This window comes from Arvicanthis niloticus, chromosome 23 (assembly GCF_011762505.2).
Source record: "Arvicanthis niloticus isolate mArvNil1 chromosome 23, mArvNil1.pat.X, whole genome shotgun sequence".
Classification (NCBI taxonomy): domain Eukaryota; kingdom Metazoa; phylum Chordata; class Mammalia; order Rodentia; family Muridae; genus Arvicanthis; species Arvicanthis niloticus.
In genome coordinates, this window is record NC_133430.1 from 33993130 (window position 1) to 34006828 (window position 13699).

Consider the following 13699-nt stretch of genomic DNA (forward strand, 5'->3'; position numbering starts at 1 on the left):
AAAGACTAGAAAAAAAAGCCACACTGCATTACGTGTTCAAGGCATTTCTCCACTTTAGTGCCTTTTCTATTCAAATGGAAGGCCTACACTCAAGTCTTGTCTGAGACTCACTGGCTCTGAGATTTTAATCAAATAATGAAGTTTTTACCAGTATTATAACTTTGATAAAAAGACTTGGGAGGCAAAGAAAAGTGCTTAAAAAGTAGAGAACAGCATTGAAATTGTGTTATAATTAAAAGAAGCTGTATCTAACAGATTTCAACTTTACATATTTGTCCCTAAAGATGATATAGTAAGTCAACAAAAAAGTTTAATTTTACTCACTAAATCAAATAGGTTTTAACTTTTAAAAGATACACTAATATTTAATTTTAAGACATTTCAATATCTAAAAGGGGATAAAAACATCCCTGAAACACAAAGAAATGAATCACAACAAAGAACCTACTGAAACACTTTATCATCAAGAAAACCAAAGATTCATAGGTGTCTCAGGTCACTGCTAAAATACTCAAAATAAATAAATAAATTAATTAATATATATGTATGTATAGTCATTTTTCCCCATGAGTAGAGCAAAATTAAAAAAAAAAAAAACAAGAATTAAAACTCAGCATTCACTCACCCTTCTGATAGAAGAACTTCCTGTAATAGTATGCGCCAAGATCCACGTGTTCCACACTGTACCTTTTCACTCTGTCTAGATGCAGCATCAAGCTTTCCTTGGGCACTTCGAGAACCGCCACGCCCGCATTTGTGCAGTGAGTGCTGAGGGCAGACTCAAAGGAGGTGCTCTCACACCCACTGAATGAGCCAGAATTTGACTTGGACAGGCTGATTTTCCTCTCACCTTCTCCCCCGATCTCATTCCGAAAATACGGACAGCTCATGACCAGTTCATTGCTCTTGTCGTCTCCTTGGTCCATGCCAAGGCTTCCTTTGGAATTGAGGTCCTCTGTGCTGCCCATAGGAGAGCTGAAGCTGGCTGAGTGAGACAAAGGTCCCGAGACCAAGGACGCCACAGCAGCTGCTGAAGCTCCTGTTGTGGTGTTTCTCCTCTTAATCACATTATGCCTGTTCATAATGGCTTCATTCAAGTCAAACAATATGCTCTGGACATCATAGTGGGCAAAGCACTTTGGACATGTCCAGGGCCTCACAGAATCTTCTGATCTGTTGTCTTCAAGGTCTGATGACTTTCCAAGTTCTTCACCTTTGGCATTGCGTAATTTACGAAAAATGGACGAGTCTCCAGTTTCAGACTTAGAGCGTCGCTTGAGTGGTTTTTCCCTTTCCTTGAAAAGCCTGAGGTTCTCTCTCTGTGAGATGGGTCCATCTATCACATCCAAGGAAAAACCAGAACCCTTGCCCCCACCAGTGATGAGGAAGTCACTGAGTTTGGTTGGAGTTGGACCTCGGTCAGATCTGTCATCTTTATAGCCCTTTAACAAATCGAAGAAGCTTTCTCCGGATGTTCCCTGCTTGTCGATTGAAGATGTGCTACCATATTCCCTGTGCAATGATGGCCCCGACTTGTAGGTTGGGGAGATACATTCATCAAAGCTATCCACATCAAGCTCACTTATGGTGATGTCGCTGTTGCTGCGCTGCCGGATTCTGCGAAGGGCTTTCCTGGGGGAACTGGGGTAGGCTTCAGGCATGAGGAATCTGGAGTCCATGCTCTCCGCTGGCCCTGTCTTGTTCTTCAGGGTGTTCTGTATGCTCTTCAGCATGGCTGAGTCATTGGAATTGAGGCTAACAGAACTTCCCTGACTCACAGGACTGCCTTTGGAGGACAGGCTCTCAAGGCAACTTGAGGTTTCTATTTCCTGGCTTGAACGACTAGATTCTTTTACATTTTCCTTTCTTGGAGGCCAATCTGCAATTCTTGCCCTAACCCCCATCTTGGGGACCCCGGGGGTTGAGGTTATATGATGAGGACCCTCACTTCGAGGGGGCCCTACTGCAGCCATGACTGATGATCCTAAGCTGCCATTTTGGGAGCGGAATCGACGCATGTAGAAATCATCAGTGTGAACTTTGGGGGTGCCGTCAGTGCTGACGACAGAGGCTCTGTCAGCGGTGACAGGCCTTTCCGTCTGCGACCTCTTCAAGCTGGTCATGATGTAAAAGGTGATCACTTAAATCCCTGCAGAAAGGATCACCATGTTTGCATTTTAAATGTGCACTTCTGCTTTAGAGAATGGCTTCCAGAAAAAACAGCAGTAGTGTTGAGATCTTAGGCCTTTTCATTTAAAAGGTTAAATGATGCTGTGTTTTCAGACCACTGAGAACCCGGATCTTCCAAACATTGTAATCCACAAGAGTCCCTGTGCTTCACTCTAACAGAAGGCTTCCTTCAGGAAAGACTGAAGAGAACTTGCAGCACTGGGGCTATGGTCGCCATAATTCCATATTTCCCCTAAAGAGAGGAGGACAACCTGAAATTAGCACTTGACAAATATACCTAAAATAAATATGCATCAGCCAAAATCAGGCACAGGAAGAGGAGACTCAATACTGAATTGTGGCACACGAATCCAAAATCCCATTTTTAATAAAGCAGATATGAAAAGAAAAATAAAAAACAGTTAATAGAACCCATCAATTACATTGAAAGAAGGGCTCTGAATAACGTCTGTTTAGCTGAACTGCTTTCTAAGCTGGGAAGGAGGTACAGACTTCTGCGCCCAGAACCTGTAATAATGTAGACATCATGCCAGTGTGCTGACCAGAAGTTTGAGACAAGACCAACCTAACCAGATGATTAGAGAGATGCAGGGGAGCATTCTGAGAACACTAAAAATTGAACAAGATTTTATTGATTATGCTACAACACATACTTTTTAAAGCCTTTCATTTTTCAAATCGATACTTATTTCCCTACACAAGCTTGTCATAGTCAGCAAGAGCAAATCCACAGAGCACACAGAAAGCGGTGTTTCCTAGAGCCAGCATCCCCTCCCCTTCTTACTTACCCACATGAAGAACACTGCAGGAGCCCAGCACTCACAGCCACCTTCCCCAAGCGTCCTGACTTTCATCTACTCTCAGAGCTGGAAGTCTGTTCGCTAATTCACAAAATGCCTGCATTTCCTTAAGCAGAGCAGCCTCTTCCACCCCATCAGTGCTAATTTATGACGACGATGACGACGACGACGACGACGACAAGGACGGACGACAGAAACAAAATACTGCTCAGGGCAGCTGGCTCCATGTCCTCCACCAGATTACAGAGAACTGTTACCATCCTTCCTAGGTGACGGACAGGAAGAAGAACTTCCTCATGAGCTCGTCAGACAGGAGGCAGCAGGCACAGAGCCTGAGCACAGAAGCCTGCATGGGTGCGTACATCCTGACAAGAGAGGCAGAGGATCCTTTTCCAGCATTCCACAAATTACACAAGAGGTGGCCTTTAGATTCTTGCCAGATACATGTTTGGAAAGATGCTGCTGAACCAGCACCGAGCTGACAGGGCGGCATTGTCTACAAATCACGCTCTGACACTGAGGAGGACCGCACACTGCATGCTACACTCAATGGTAACAAGCACTTACTTCCACAATAATTAAGCATCTCGCTAGTCGGCTTCCTGACTCCAAGGCAGCCGGCTTTCATGTCTCCAGCAGCACGCAGAATCAGTTTAGGAGACTCGTTGCTATTTAAAGCTAGAACATTTAGGGGTGTTTCAAAAATGCTCCCTGCCTGCAGGCTGCAAGGCTCTTACAGGGTAGGTCTGGTCAGCCGGTCAGATAAACACCCATTGTTTTCCCCTACACTCCTCTGCCCTGTGTTTTGTGAAAAGGACAATGGATTTGCACTGCTATCTAATTAAATCTGGCTTTTGAGCTTTCTAGATACTTCTACAGTCAGACCGTTATGCTTATGATTTCCTTTACATTCCAGAACTTTACATGCTGCTCTTTCAACTGCAAGCCTTTAAACACAACACAGAGCTAACTGTTGCATACAGCAGCAGGCAGGCAGGCAGGCAGGCAGGGCCAGCACGTGTGGCCACAGCTGTGGTTCAAGAAGTACCGCTTATAAAATGGAAGGCAGCTAATCACTGGACCAGTGTGAGCACCTGCTCTACTTTACAACAAAGAGTAGAACTCAATAAAGTAGCTTTCAAGGAAATAATACACTAGCATAAAGAATTCTTATACTAGAAAAAAAGTAATCCTTAAAAGTCAGATGTTTTCAATATTCTCACTGACTTACGAAAACCAAATAAACCATCTTCCAGTCCATTTCTACAACAATCTTCCTTGAAACTACCAGTCCTCTCACGACCAAAGTTCATTCTTGCCACATGTCAATTCCTCTTAGAAACTGATTTACTAGCAGGGTAGTGGTGGCGCACGCCTTTAATTCCAGCACTTGGGAGGCAGAGGCAAGAGGATTTCTGAGTTCAAGGCCAGCCTGGTCTACAGAGTGAGTTTCAGGACAGCCAGGGCTACACAGAGAAACCCTGTCTCGAAAAACAAAAGCAAAACAAAAAACCTACAAACAGACAAAAAAAACAAAACAAAAAACACCCCAAAACAAAACTGATTTACCACAGCCAACCCCTGCCCCCACCCCTTTGTTTTGAGGCAGGGTCCTGGCTACCCTTCAGGGCAGGCCCTTTGCCTCAGCTTTCCCCGGGTGCTTAGATGACAGACAATTACCAACAACCTCTGCTTGCAAACCTTTAGGAGCACACTAAAAGCTAGAGCTGAGGCACAGTGAATAAACCCACCGTGCAGATGTCCTATGTCCACCATGAAAGTTTCTTTTCTAAATCACTTCACTTTCTTACTTTTTAAAGATTACTCATGCAAATGAATGTTTGCCGGCTTACACACACACACACACACACACACACACACACACTGCATGAGTCCTAGAAAGTATCAGATTCCTTGAAAGTAGAGTCACAGAGAGCTTCAAGCTTGCACATGGGTGCTGAGAAACAAACCCAGGTCCCCTGTAAGAATAAGTATTCTTAACCAGCGAGCCATCTCTCCAGCCCCTCTTGCTATGGTTTAATACATTCTTAATATAAAAATTTCTTAGCAATTTAGTCTTATTAAGATAACTTTTTATTTCAAAATATAGATGAGCACATGGGGAGAGAGGACACAGTTTGACAGCTCAAAGCTGAGGGTATGAACTGTGTTAAATAATATTCTCTTCAGTTGTGACGATCCCACACCCACCTCTTCCTCACTCTTCCTTGCTCTGCTCCCTCCCACCTTATTTATTTCCAACATCAACTCCCTTTGAGATATAAGTTTTGGCCATGGATGAGCAATATAGAAATAAAGATGTTTACTAAGCTACCAGCTAAAAAGGCTGTCTCTCTCCACGCAGGTCCAGAACACTGCACCTGTTCCCCATGAGTGGGTCTAAATAGCAAACATTCTGACAATCACTAGGAAGCAAACATCACCAGAACTGGCCAGACATTGTCAGATACAGACAGACGCACCAGAGTTAAGACAGGGGAGCACTATGGCAGCAGACCACCGCACCTGCGCATGTGAAAAGCGCAGGCATCACAAAACATTTCCTTCTCATGTTTAATTTCACAGTACTCCCACAGGATCCATGTACTCCCACAGGATCCATGTAGTTAGACTCCTAATCCCATGTGGCAATCCAGAGCTCAGCTCTACCAGGGGAAAGTCTTCATCACCTAAGACCCTCCCTCTGCTGCTAACACCCATCTTCCAGAAGAGATGCTCCATTCTCTTCTAAGTAATTCCCAGCAGGCCCATCTTCTTGTCTAAGCATGGTCATAAACCTAGTATTAGAAATACTTGGGGAAAGAAATCTTTTCTTCAAGGGAAGCTCAGGTGTAGGTAGGGGAGGCAGATGGTAAAAAGATGAAGTGTGATACAGGACATGACAAGGTATGCATAGGCCACACCTCCTCCCTGTACTTTCCATTCTAACTGTGAGGTCCTTTATAACACGAACTGGTTCCTGGAGTATCTTAACTAAACCACAGTAGGTCAGCCATTCAGAATATCAAGTCCCTAATAGTAATAAAAGTGGCTCACATGGGAGGTAAAAAGCAGGCCTCTCTTCTCTCTGCCCACCACTCGCTATCTTTTTTTTTTTTTTTTTTTTTTTTTTTTGTGCATGCATGTAGTGTGGTGTGTACACATATCATATGTGAGTAGACATACATGTGTGCAGGTGCATATGCACATGTATCTAGGCAGGCCAGAGGATGATATTGAGAACCTTCCTCACTTGTTCACCCCCTTAAGTCTCTTAGGCTCTCTCATGGGAATCCATAGCTTGTCTGTGTGGTTGATTTTGCTAACTTACTGCAATTATAAGTGAGCTGCCTGGGGATCTGAACTGGAATCCTCACAAGTCCTCACACTTGCACAGAAAGCACCTACCTTATCCCTTAAGACCTCTCCCCAGCTGTCTAGTCAGTATCATTTAAGAGCTAGTGAACTTGCCAGGTGGTGGGGGCTCACACCTTTAATCCCAGCACTTGAGAGGCAGAAGCATGTGGTTCAAGTCTAGTTATTTATCCACAGAAGAGTTCAAGGCCAGCCTGGTCTACAGAGTGAGTTCCAGGGCAGCCAGAGCTACACGGAGAAACCCTGCCTCGAAACAAAACAAACACAAACAAAAAACAACAACAAAAACAAACCTAGTGAACCTGATTTACTTTTGCTCCCACTTTTCACACTGCTCGTTGTGACAGGTGTTACTATGAAGATGAACAGTGAGTGCTTTAGGATGAGGCCGAAGGCACAGGTGCAACAGAATAAAAACCTCACTGTGGAAAGCAGGCGCTGGATCAGCTAGGCTCTGCTGGGGTAGGCGGTATGCACGGAGACAGGTACTACAGCAATACTAGACTAGACAGGGTGCTCTTCTGACCTGGGCTTAACTAACCACCTCTCTGCTGTGAGCTCTAAACTTCTGCCTGTGACATTTGCTGTCATCCTTCTTCGTAATTTCTAAAATAAATTACTACCAAGCCGAGAGATAAATGAATGGTGAAGTGGGACAGTATAGATCTCAACTAAATAAACAGAAGGGCACTAAAACGTTCTCTGTGTCCAGGGCATAAAGGTAAGCCTAGAGGTTCTACAAGAAAATGGACAACGGCTGGGTAATGGGAACTGCAGCAGACCAGTGGAGTAAGGAGTGCCTTCCTTCCGCGTTCCGGAATGCACTCTATACTCATCAACGCTACTGACTGAACCGGTGATGGTCAAAGATGACCCAGCGATCGCCAGTACAATCTGGGGAAGAGTGAGAAACAACGTGGTGTGGGGCCCTAGAAATCAGGGGAGATGCTCAGCAGGACATTCTTGTCAGGGTTTCCTCAACTGTGCTCAAGTCTAGTTATTTATCCACAGAAGAGTTCTAGAACCAAGTAATGCAGGAATACTATGACCTCTCTTAGAATATCATCATCCATAAACTTTGTTGAAATTTAGAGATTTATAGGTTAAAAGTCACCATCAATTATATCTAAACCAACAGATTTTTCTTCTTTGCTTTTTTGGTGGTGGTGGTGTGGTGGTGGTGGTGTGGTAGTGGTGGTGTGGTGGTGTGGTGGTGTGGTGGTGGTGATGGTGGTGGTGGTGTGGTGGTGGTGGTGGTGGTGGTGTGGTGGTGGTGATGGTGGTGGTGGTGTGGTGGTGGTGGTGCTGGTGTAGTGGTGTGACAGGGTCTTATACAGCCCAGCCTGTCTTAAAAATTACTCTGTGGCTGAGGCTGAACTTGAACTCAGGATTATTCTTCCTCTGCCTCCCATGTGTTGGGATTATAGGTATTATGTCACCACATTTGGTTCTAAGAAGCTTCTTAATTAATTTAATCACAGACTCATCATTACATTGTGTGTTCTGTGGAACATACTGAAGCATAAAGCAGGCTGGTGTTTCAGAAGAATACAGGGTGAAGAAACTGAAGATACATTATGCACTTAGCCATGTTTCTCTCTCTTTCTCTTACACACACACAGAGAGAGAGAGAGAGAGAGAGAGAGAGAGAGAGAGAGAGAGAGAGAGAGAGCGCTTACCAGAGGATTTATGTTTATCTTTGGATAGATTTTAACTTGAGGATTTAATTTTTTTTAATTTCCTAAAATGAGCAAGTGTTATAATCAGAACAAAATTTAATACAAAAACATAAATTTGTTGCTAAAAACACATAATGTGATCTGGGAATGTAGGGCAATGAACAGACCTTCAAAGAATAATTACAAAACATGGCCCTATGTTAATCTTCTATCATTCAAATCACTGAACAAGTCAAAATTGAACAGATCAAGTACTTCCATGAGATGTCCTTGTGCTAAATCTTCTAATTACAATGAATTGGAAGAGGGCTGAGAGAGCCCAGCCACTTTAGAAGAGAGATGTTTACAGTATCTGAGTGCTGCAGCATGGAGATGACTGGCTTGGCTAATCTTTTCCTCGCTGACAAATGTTTTCTTTAGATGTCATTCTGACATAAGAGTTCCCCTTCACAACCAGTGTCTCCACTTCGACCCCTCCCAAGACTTTAGTGACCCTGAGAATCAGACAAAACTGGCAAACAAACACATGTGGCGCCGCTAGTGTCCCCTCCCTTGGGTTGAATCCACTTTCCTACATGCACCTGTCTCTAGAGCTTTCAGCTAAATGATGTCACTGTGGTCTTTAAAGAACAGCTTTCTGAAGAGGAGCACTGAAGAGCACCAGGCACTGGCAGTGCGGGTGGGAGCCAGGGAGACTAGCAGTGTGGTCAAAGGAGATGCTGTGTCCAGGAGGAGATGTTTGCCCTCCCATCCCCCACTGACTTATACTTAATGAATGCTACGAAGACCTCTCAGAGGAAGCCCCTCAGCAGGAAAGCTTCTGCAGGCTGCCAGCTTGTTAGCTGTGGCCCACCCTTCTGCACAGAAAGGCACATTCCAGCCAATCCCTGCAGCTGTCCAGCTGAGGGAAGAGAAAAGTGATGTATAGAAACCAGACAGCGCAAGAAAGGAGCCTCAAAATGGCTTTGTTAAGGGCACGGTGATTTTTTTGTTTGAACATTTTATGTTCTGAAGACAATTTAACAAAGTGCACTTGAAAAAGTGCACCACAGTTAGCTTGAGCGTCAAGGGGTAGCAGTAAGAACAGTTTGTTCTAAGCACAACTCAAATCCAAATCAGTGAGCCTCAAGGATTAACAGCAGCAGCTCCTAAGGTGTTCTAAGGTTTCTAGAACATCACCTAAGGAAGACTCTAAAAGCCAGACAGACACATGGAATCACTCACTCCCTGTTAGTAGCACTTGACTGCAGACAGTCTGATCTATTCATCACTGCATCTGGATTCCCACACACAAGCTGTGACTAAAGGCTCTATAATGGAGGGACTCTGTCATCTGCCTCAGTCCTCATAAGCAGTTGAGGATCTCAGACTCCATGAACAGAAATAGTTCGGAAGGGAAATGCCACACACACCCAGCAACACAAGGCAAGCGGACTGTGTGTGACATAGGTGCTTTCTATGCAGTGGGCTCACACAGCACATCTGGGCTGGCAGTTAAAGAATGGATAATTAGCCAATATAGAAGAAAAAGGCCTCCCTGTACAGCCCATGTCACTTCTGACATCTACCCCAGACCTGGGTCTACTAGAAATGCATCCAGGAGGAAAATAACCAACAGTGGCAGTAGCTTCTAAACATGTGCTGGTGGTCAGTCTGGGACACTTCAGGGCGTCCTCAACAGCTACCACATTGATCTCCACCTCGAGTGGGCCTGGAAGGCAGGGCTAAGCAGAGGCTCCCTTCACATGGCTTCCTTCACTGGGCTGCAGGAAATGGGAAAGGTGCCACATCATTAAGAACTACCAGATGACTGGGCTTGAATTACTAAGGTAACATTCCAAACACAAAACTGTCAATTTCTGTGAAGACGACCTTGGTGAGAACCAGATTCTCCACATGAGGAGTCTCCGGCCAGAAAGTAGAAACCCATAAAGGTTACAGAGGCAGGCAGAGACAAACCTATGAACTAGATCCTCATGGCTCACCGCTTACTGGGGCTGTCAAACCAGGTTGCTCTTCCAGAACATACTTTTCTAATAACACTGGAGTCCACTGCATTTCTCAAATAGACCCTGCAGTGTAGAAGAGATGAGGACATTGTTGCCTCTACAGTCTAATCCCCAAGCCATGCTCCTTGCAGTAGGACCCCTCCACTCCTTTGGAATCCCATAATTAACTCTACATGTTTGGATATTTCCTCCCTGGTGACAAGTATTCTTGAAAACTAAGGGTTAGAAATAAAGGCCACAGGATCCCAGGTGAGATGCGGAGAGGGCTAAGTACTGTGGACAGTTTCTAGGCTGATACAACAAGAAAGCACAGTTCCAGCCCTGAGTTCAGGAGTCAGGACCATCCTCACAGGGGCTTCCATGTCAGCTCTCCACTTCACCAAGGTCCATGTCAGTAGTAAATGAAGACTAACACCCACTCTTCTCTCCCTGGCCCTCTCACCATCAAAGAACATGAAAAGAGGCACAAGTGAATAAATCCTTTGAAAAGTTGTGAATGACCTGTTGAAAACTGGCTGATACAGTCCCAGTGAAACACCCACTAATGCATAAGTTCAGCAATCCAAACTCCTGAAAAGTCCACAGGGACAGTTACATGGGAAGGGGTTAATCCTGCACAGAAATGGGAGGGAAGTTCAAATCAATGATTGGCAAATAATTTTGACTTTTTATCCTCAAATAAAAAAGTTACATCTTTGTTGTCCCCACTTTTCAAGTTTTTTTTTTTTTAAAATCTACCAATTATATGTTTCTTATTTAAAAAAAAAAAAAAAAAAAAAAAAAAAAGTTAAGACAGAGTCTCATGCAGCCCAAGCTGGCCTTGACCTTAAGGAGAACCTTAAGTGCCATATTCTCCATCCTTCACCTCCCCAGAGCTGAAATTACAGTTATGTGTCAGCACACCTGGCTTTACTCAGCGCTGAAGAGCAAACCCGGAGCTGTGTGCATGCTGGCAGTCTTCCCACCAAGCCCTGGCACCAGCCTGGCACCAACTTATGTTCCTTCTTTAAGACACCCCAGCCCTAATCTGATCAGAGCCACTCAGGATGGTCTGTGTATTTCTACACTGTGAGTGAGCTGGGTGCACATGTAAGATACTGAGAGGTAAGAACAGAAAAGGGCCAAGCGCAGTGACCTGTTCACTGCTGACAAGACCTGTGTACTTAGAGCTCCAGAAAAGGCAGACAACCAGCAAGGAGGGCCACTGTTCTGAAGAGGCAGAGAAGCCCACCACCAGCTCCCAATCTGGAGCTGACAACAGAACTTGATCCAACAACTTACTGTGTCACTGCTGAACTTGTATATAGAGCGTGGCTCTGGAAACAGGAAGGAGCCCTATATACAATATTCTGGCCACCTGTTCCCCCAAAATAAGAGAAAAATTAATGAAACACCTTGTTTTTTTTAAAAAACTAATTATATGAATATACAAAGATATGCACTACATAAAATCTTGAGTGTTTATTCCTTCAAACTTAAAATTCTTGATTTCTGAATGAGATTTCCCTTATACTTTCTTTATTTCAACTTTAATTTACAGTTGGGGGGGCGGGGAACCAATGAAATAAAACATAAACAATCACCAATCAAGTATTTAAAAATAAAACCTGGTAACAGAAGTCTTTAGTTCTTGCTTGCCCCCCCACCCCATTTCCATGGTAGAGACAGTGACTGCCCATTTAGCATGTCAAGTCTGACCTGAGCTTGCTCTCAGGGATGGAGCAGAGTGTAGACAGGATGTGCTCAGCTGATCTTGTCCTTGACCCTGTGTCTCCACCAGCCATCCAGGACCCACCCTGACAATTTCTGGTTTTCTAATCCACTGCCCACCACTGTGCAGGCACCTCAGTGCAGTACTGTGTCTCAGTTTTCAGATGCTAAGTCTGCAGCAGATGCTTAGAACAGGAAAGGACACACTGCAACAGGTAAGGAACCAAGCTCACAGCTTAGAAGTGAGTGAGCCGCTGCCCAAGGGCTACCTACCACGACCATGCTTACTTGGTTTTGAATTTTCTGTCTTGTGAAGCTTTCAATATACATACACCAAAGACCTAGGACCATAGGCAAAGAAGGAGGGAAGTAAACCATTGTTTTAATCTTCTCCAGGTTTAGAGCAAACACACTAACCCCAGGCTCTGTTTCCCATGGCATTTCATATTCCTAAGTGACAGGTTCACGATGCTGTTTCTTGGGTGATCAATCTTAGCTATTACCCATCTGACGTTGAGGAAATCAGAAATTAACATACCTCCATTAGTCATCTCCCCATCCACCTATATTCTGTGTATGTTATTTGTATGCACATATATTTGTTTATATGTCTATTCCATAGCTACATTAAATAGGTACATATTTATCAGGATTTATATTTTTATAGCTATGTTTGCTGCCTTGTTTATAGGTTATTTTAGAAGACTTAATGATTGTTTCTTGTTTTCTTTCTTTCCTTCCTTCCTTTTTTCCTGTACAAGTTTGCAGTCTGGCCAGTTTAGCTGGGCTTCAAGTGCTTGATGCCTTTCTGGGCATCCCTCCCAGGTGCAGGTAGTAAACAAGCCCTGCCCTTAGACTCTCCTCCTACCTCCAGCTGTTAAGAGTGGAGAGCCCCAGTGAGAGCTAATCATATGGTGGAGTGTAGGGTCTTCTACCATTGCTTTACTCACTCAATTGCTTGTTTTGTTTTTCATTGACTTAATGTCTATTTTTTCTAGCCATTTATTTAGTTTCTTTCTAAAGTGAATAAAGCAAAACAAAACAAAATCTTACTAATGTTTTCTACCTGTTCAAAGCAGAAAGGTATGCTATGATCCCTGTCCAGGAATTCCTGGAATTCTGAGGTTCAGGTGGCCTCTATGAGAGCCGTCTTTAGTCCTTACTTTAGGCATCCTTTGGGCCTCTCAGCAAAATATCCTAGGTATGTAAACTTTCATTTTATGTTTTGAAATTAGCTTCCTTTCCTTCTCAGTCTCCCTTCTTTCGTCCTGGAAATGTTCTGAGTGTAGGATACCTGGCACCCAGGACAGTTTCCAATCTTTCTTCCCTGGCCTTCCACTGTGTGCGTGCGTGCGTGCGTGCGTGCGTGCGTGCGTGCGTGCGTGCGTGCGTGCGTGCGTGCGTGCATGCGTGCGTGCGTGCGTGTTATTTTAAATTTGGAAGACATTTCTCAACTTCATTTTCCACTTAAAATAATATTTCATAATGACTTTGGGCTCATTTTTAATATTTCTATGCTCTATTAATTATATTAAAAATTATTCTTGGCTTTAGTACTTATTACCCTTCAGATAAATCCACTTTATAGAATTCCCACCATCAGTGTCTGTGTTTGACCCGTTTACTTTCCTTCTGCTTTTTTTGATCAACATTTTTCACATAAAGACTTCTTTTCATTTCCCACAATGATAGGCCACTTTTTAATGTTTTAAGATAACAGAATAAACCTTCATGCGGAACCAGGGTTTGTTTGAACAGGGTCCCAAATCTGTTCAGTGCAAGAGTGCAGTGCAAGTGCAAAATTCAGTGCAAGAGAATGGGTGGGGACTCAGTTGTTTGCTTGAAGAAAATGACATTAGGATTACAATAATGACTTCTAGTGTTGCTTGGTTTCTGGGTTCTATATATCCAGAGCATTTCCTTGTTCATATAAAAT

General features: G+C 43.8%; 1 protein-coding gene across 5 annotated transcripts in view; it reads right to left on the minus strand.

The window, feature by feature from the left end:
• Positions 1-13699, minus strand: part of Sipa1l1 (signal induced proliferation associated 1 like 1) — a 265544-nt gene that overhangs the window by 98763 nt on the left and 153082 nt on the right. For 4 of the 5 annotated variants that reach the window (XM_076921784.1, XM_076921780.1, XM_076921782.1 and 1 more), the window contains one exon: positions 626-2422. In XM_076921784.1, coding sequence (XP_076777899.1) covers positions 626-2123 — 1498 coding nt within the window. In that variant the 5' untranslated portion in view covers positions 2124-2422. Of the gene's footprint in view, positions 1-625; positions 2423-2978; positions 3143-13699 lie in introns of those variants that run through there. The other variant, XM_076921783.1, reaches the window with a different exon arrangement.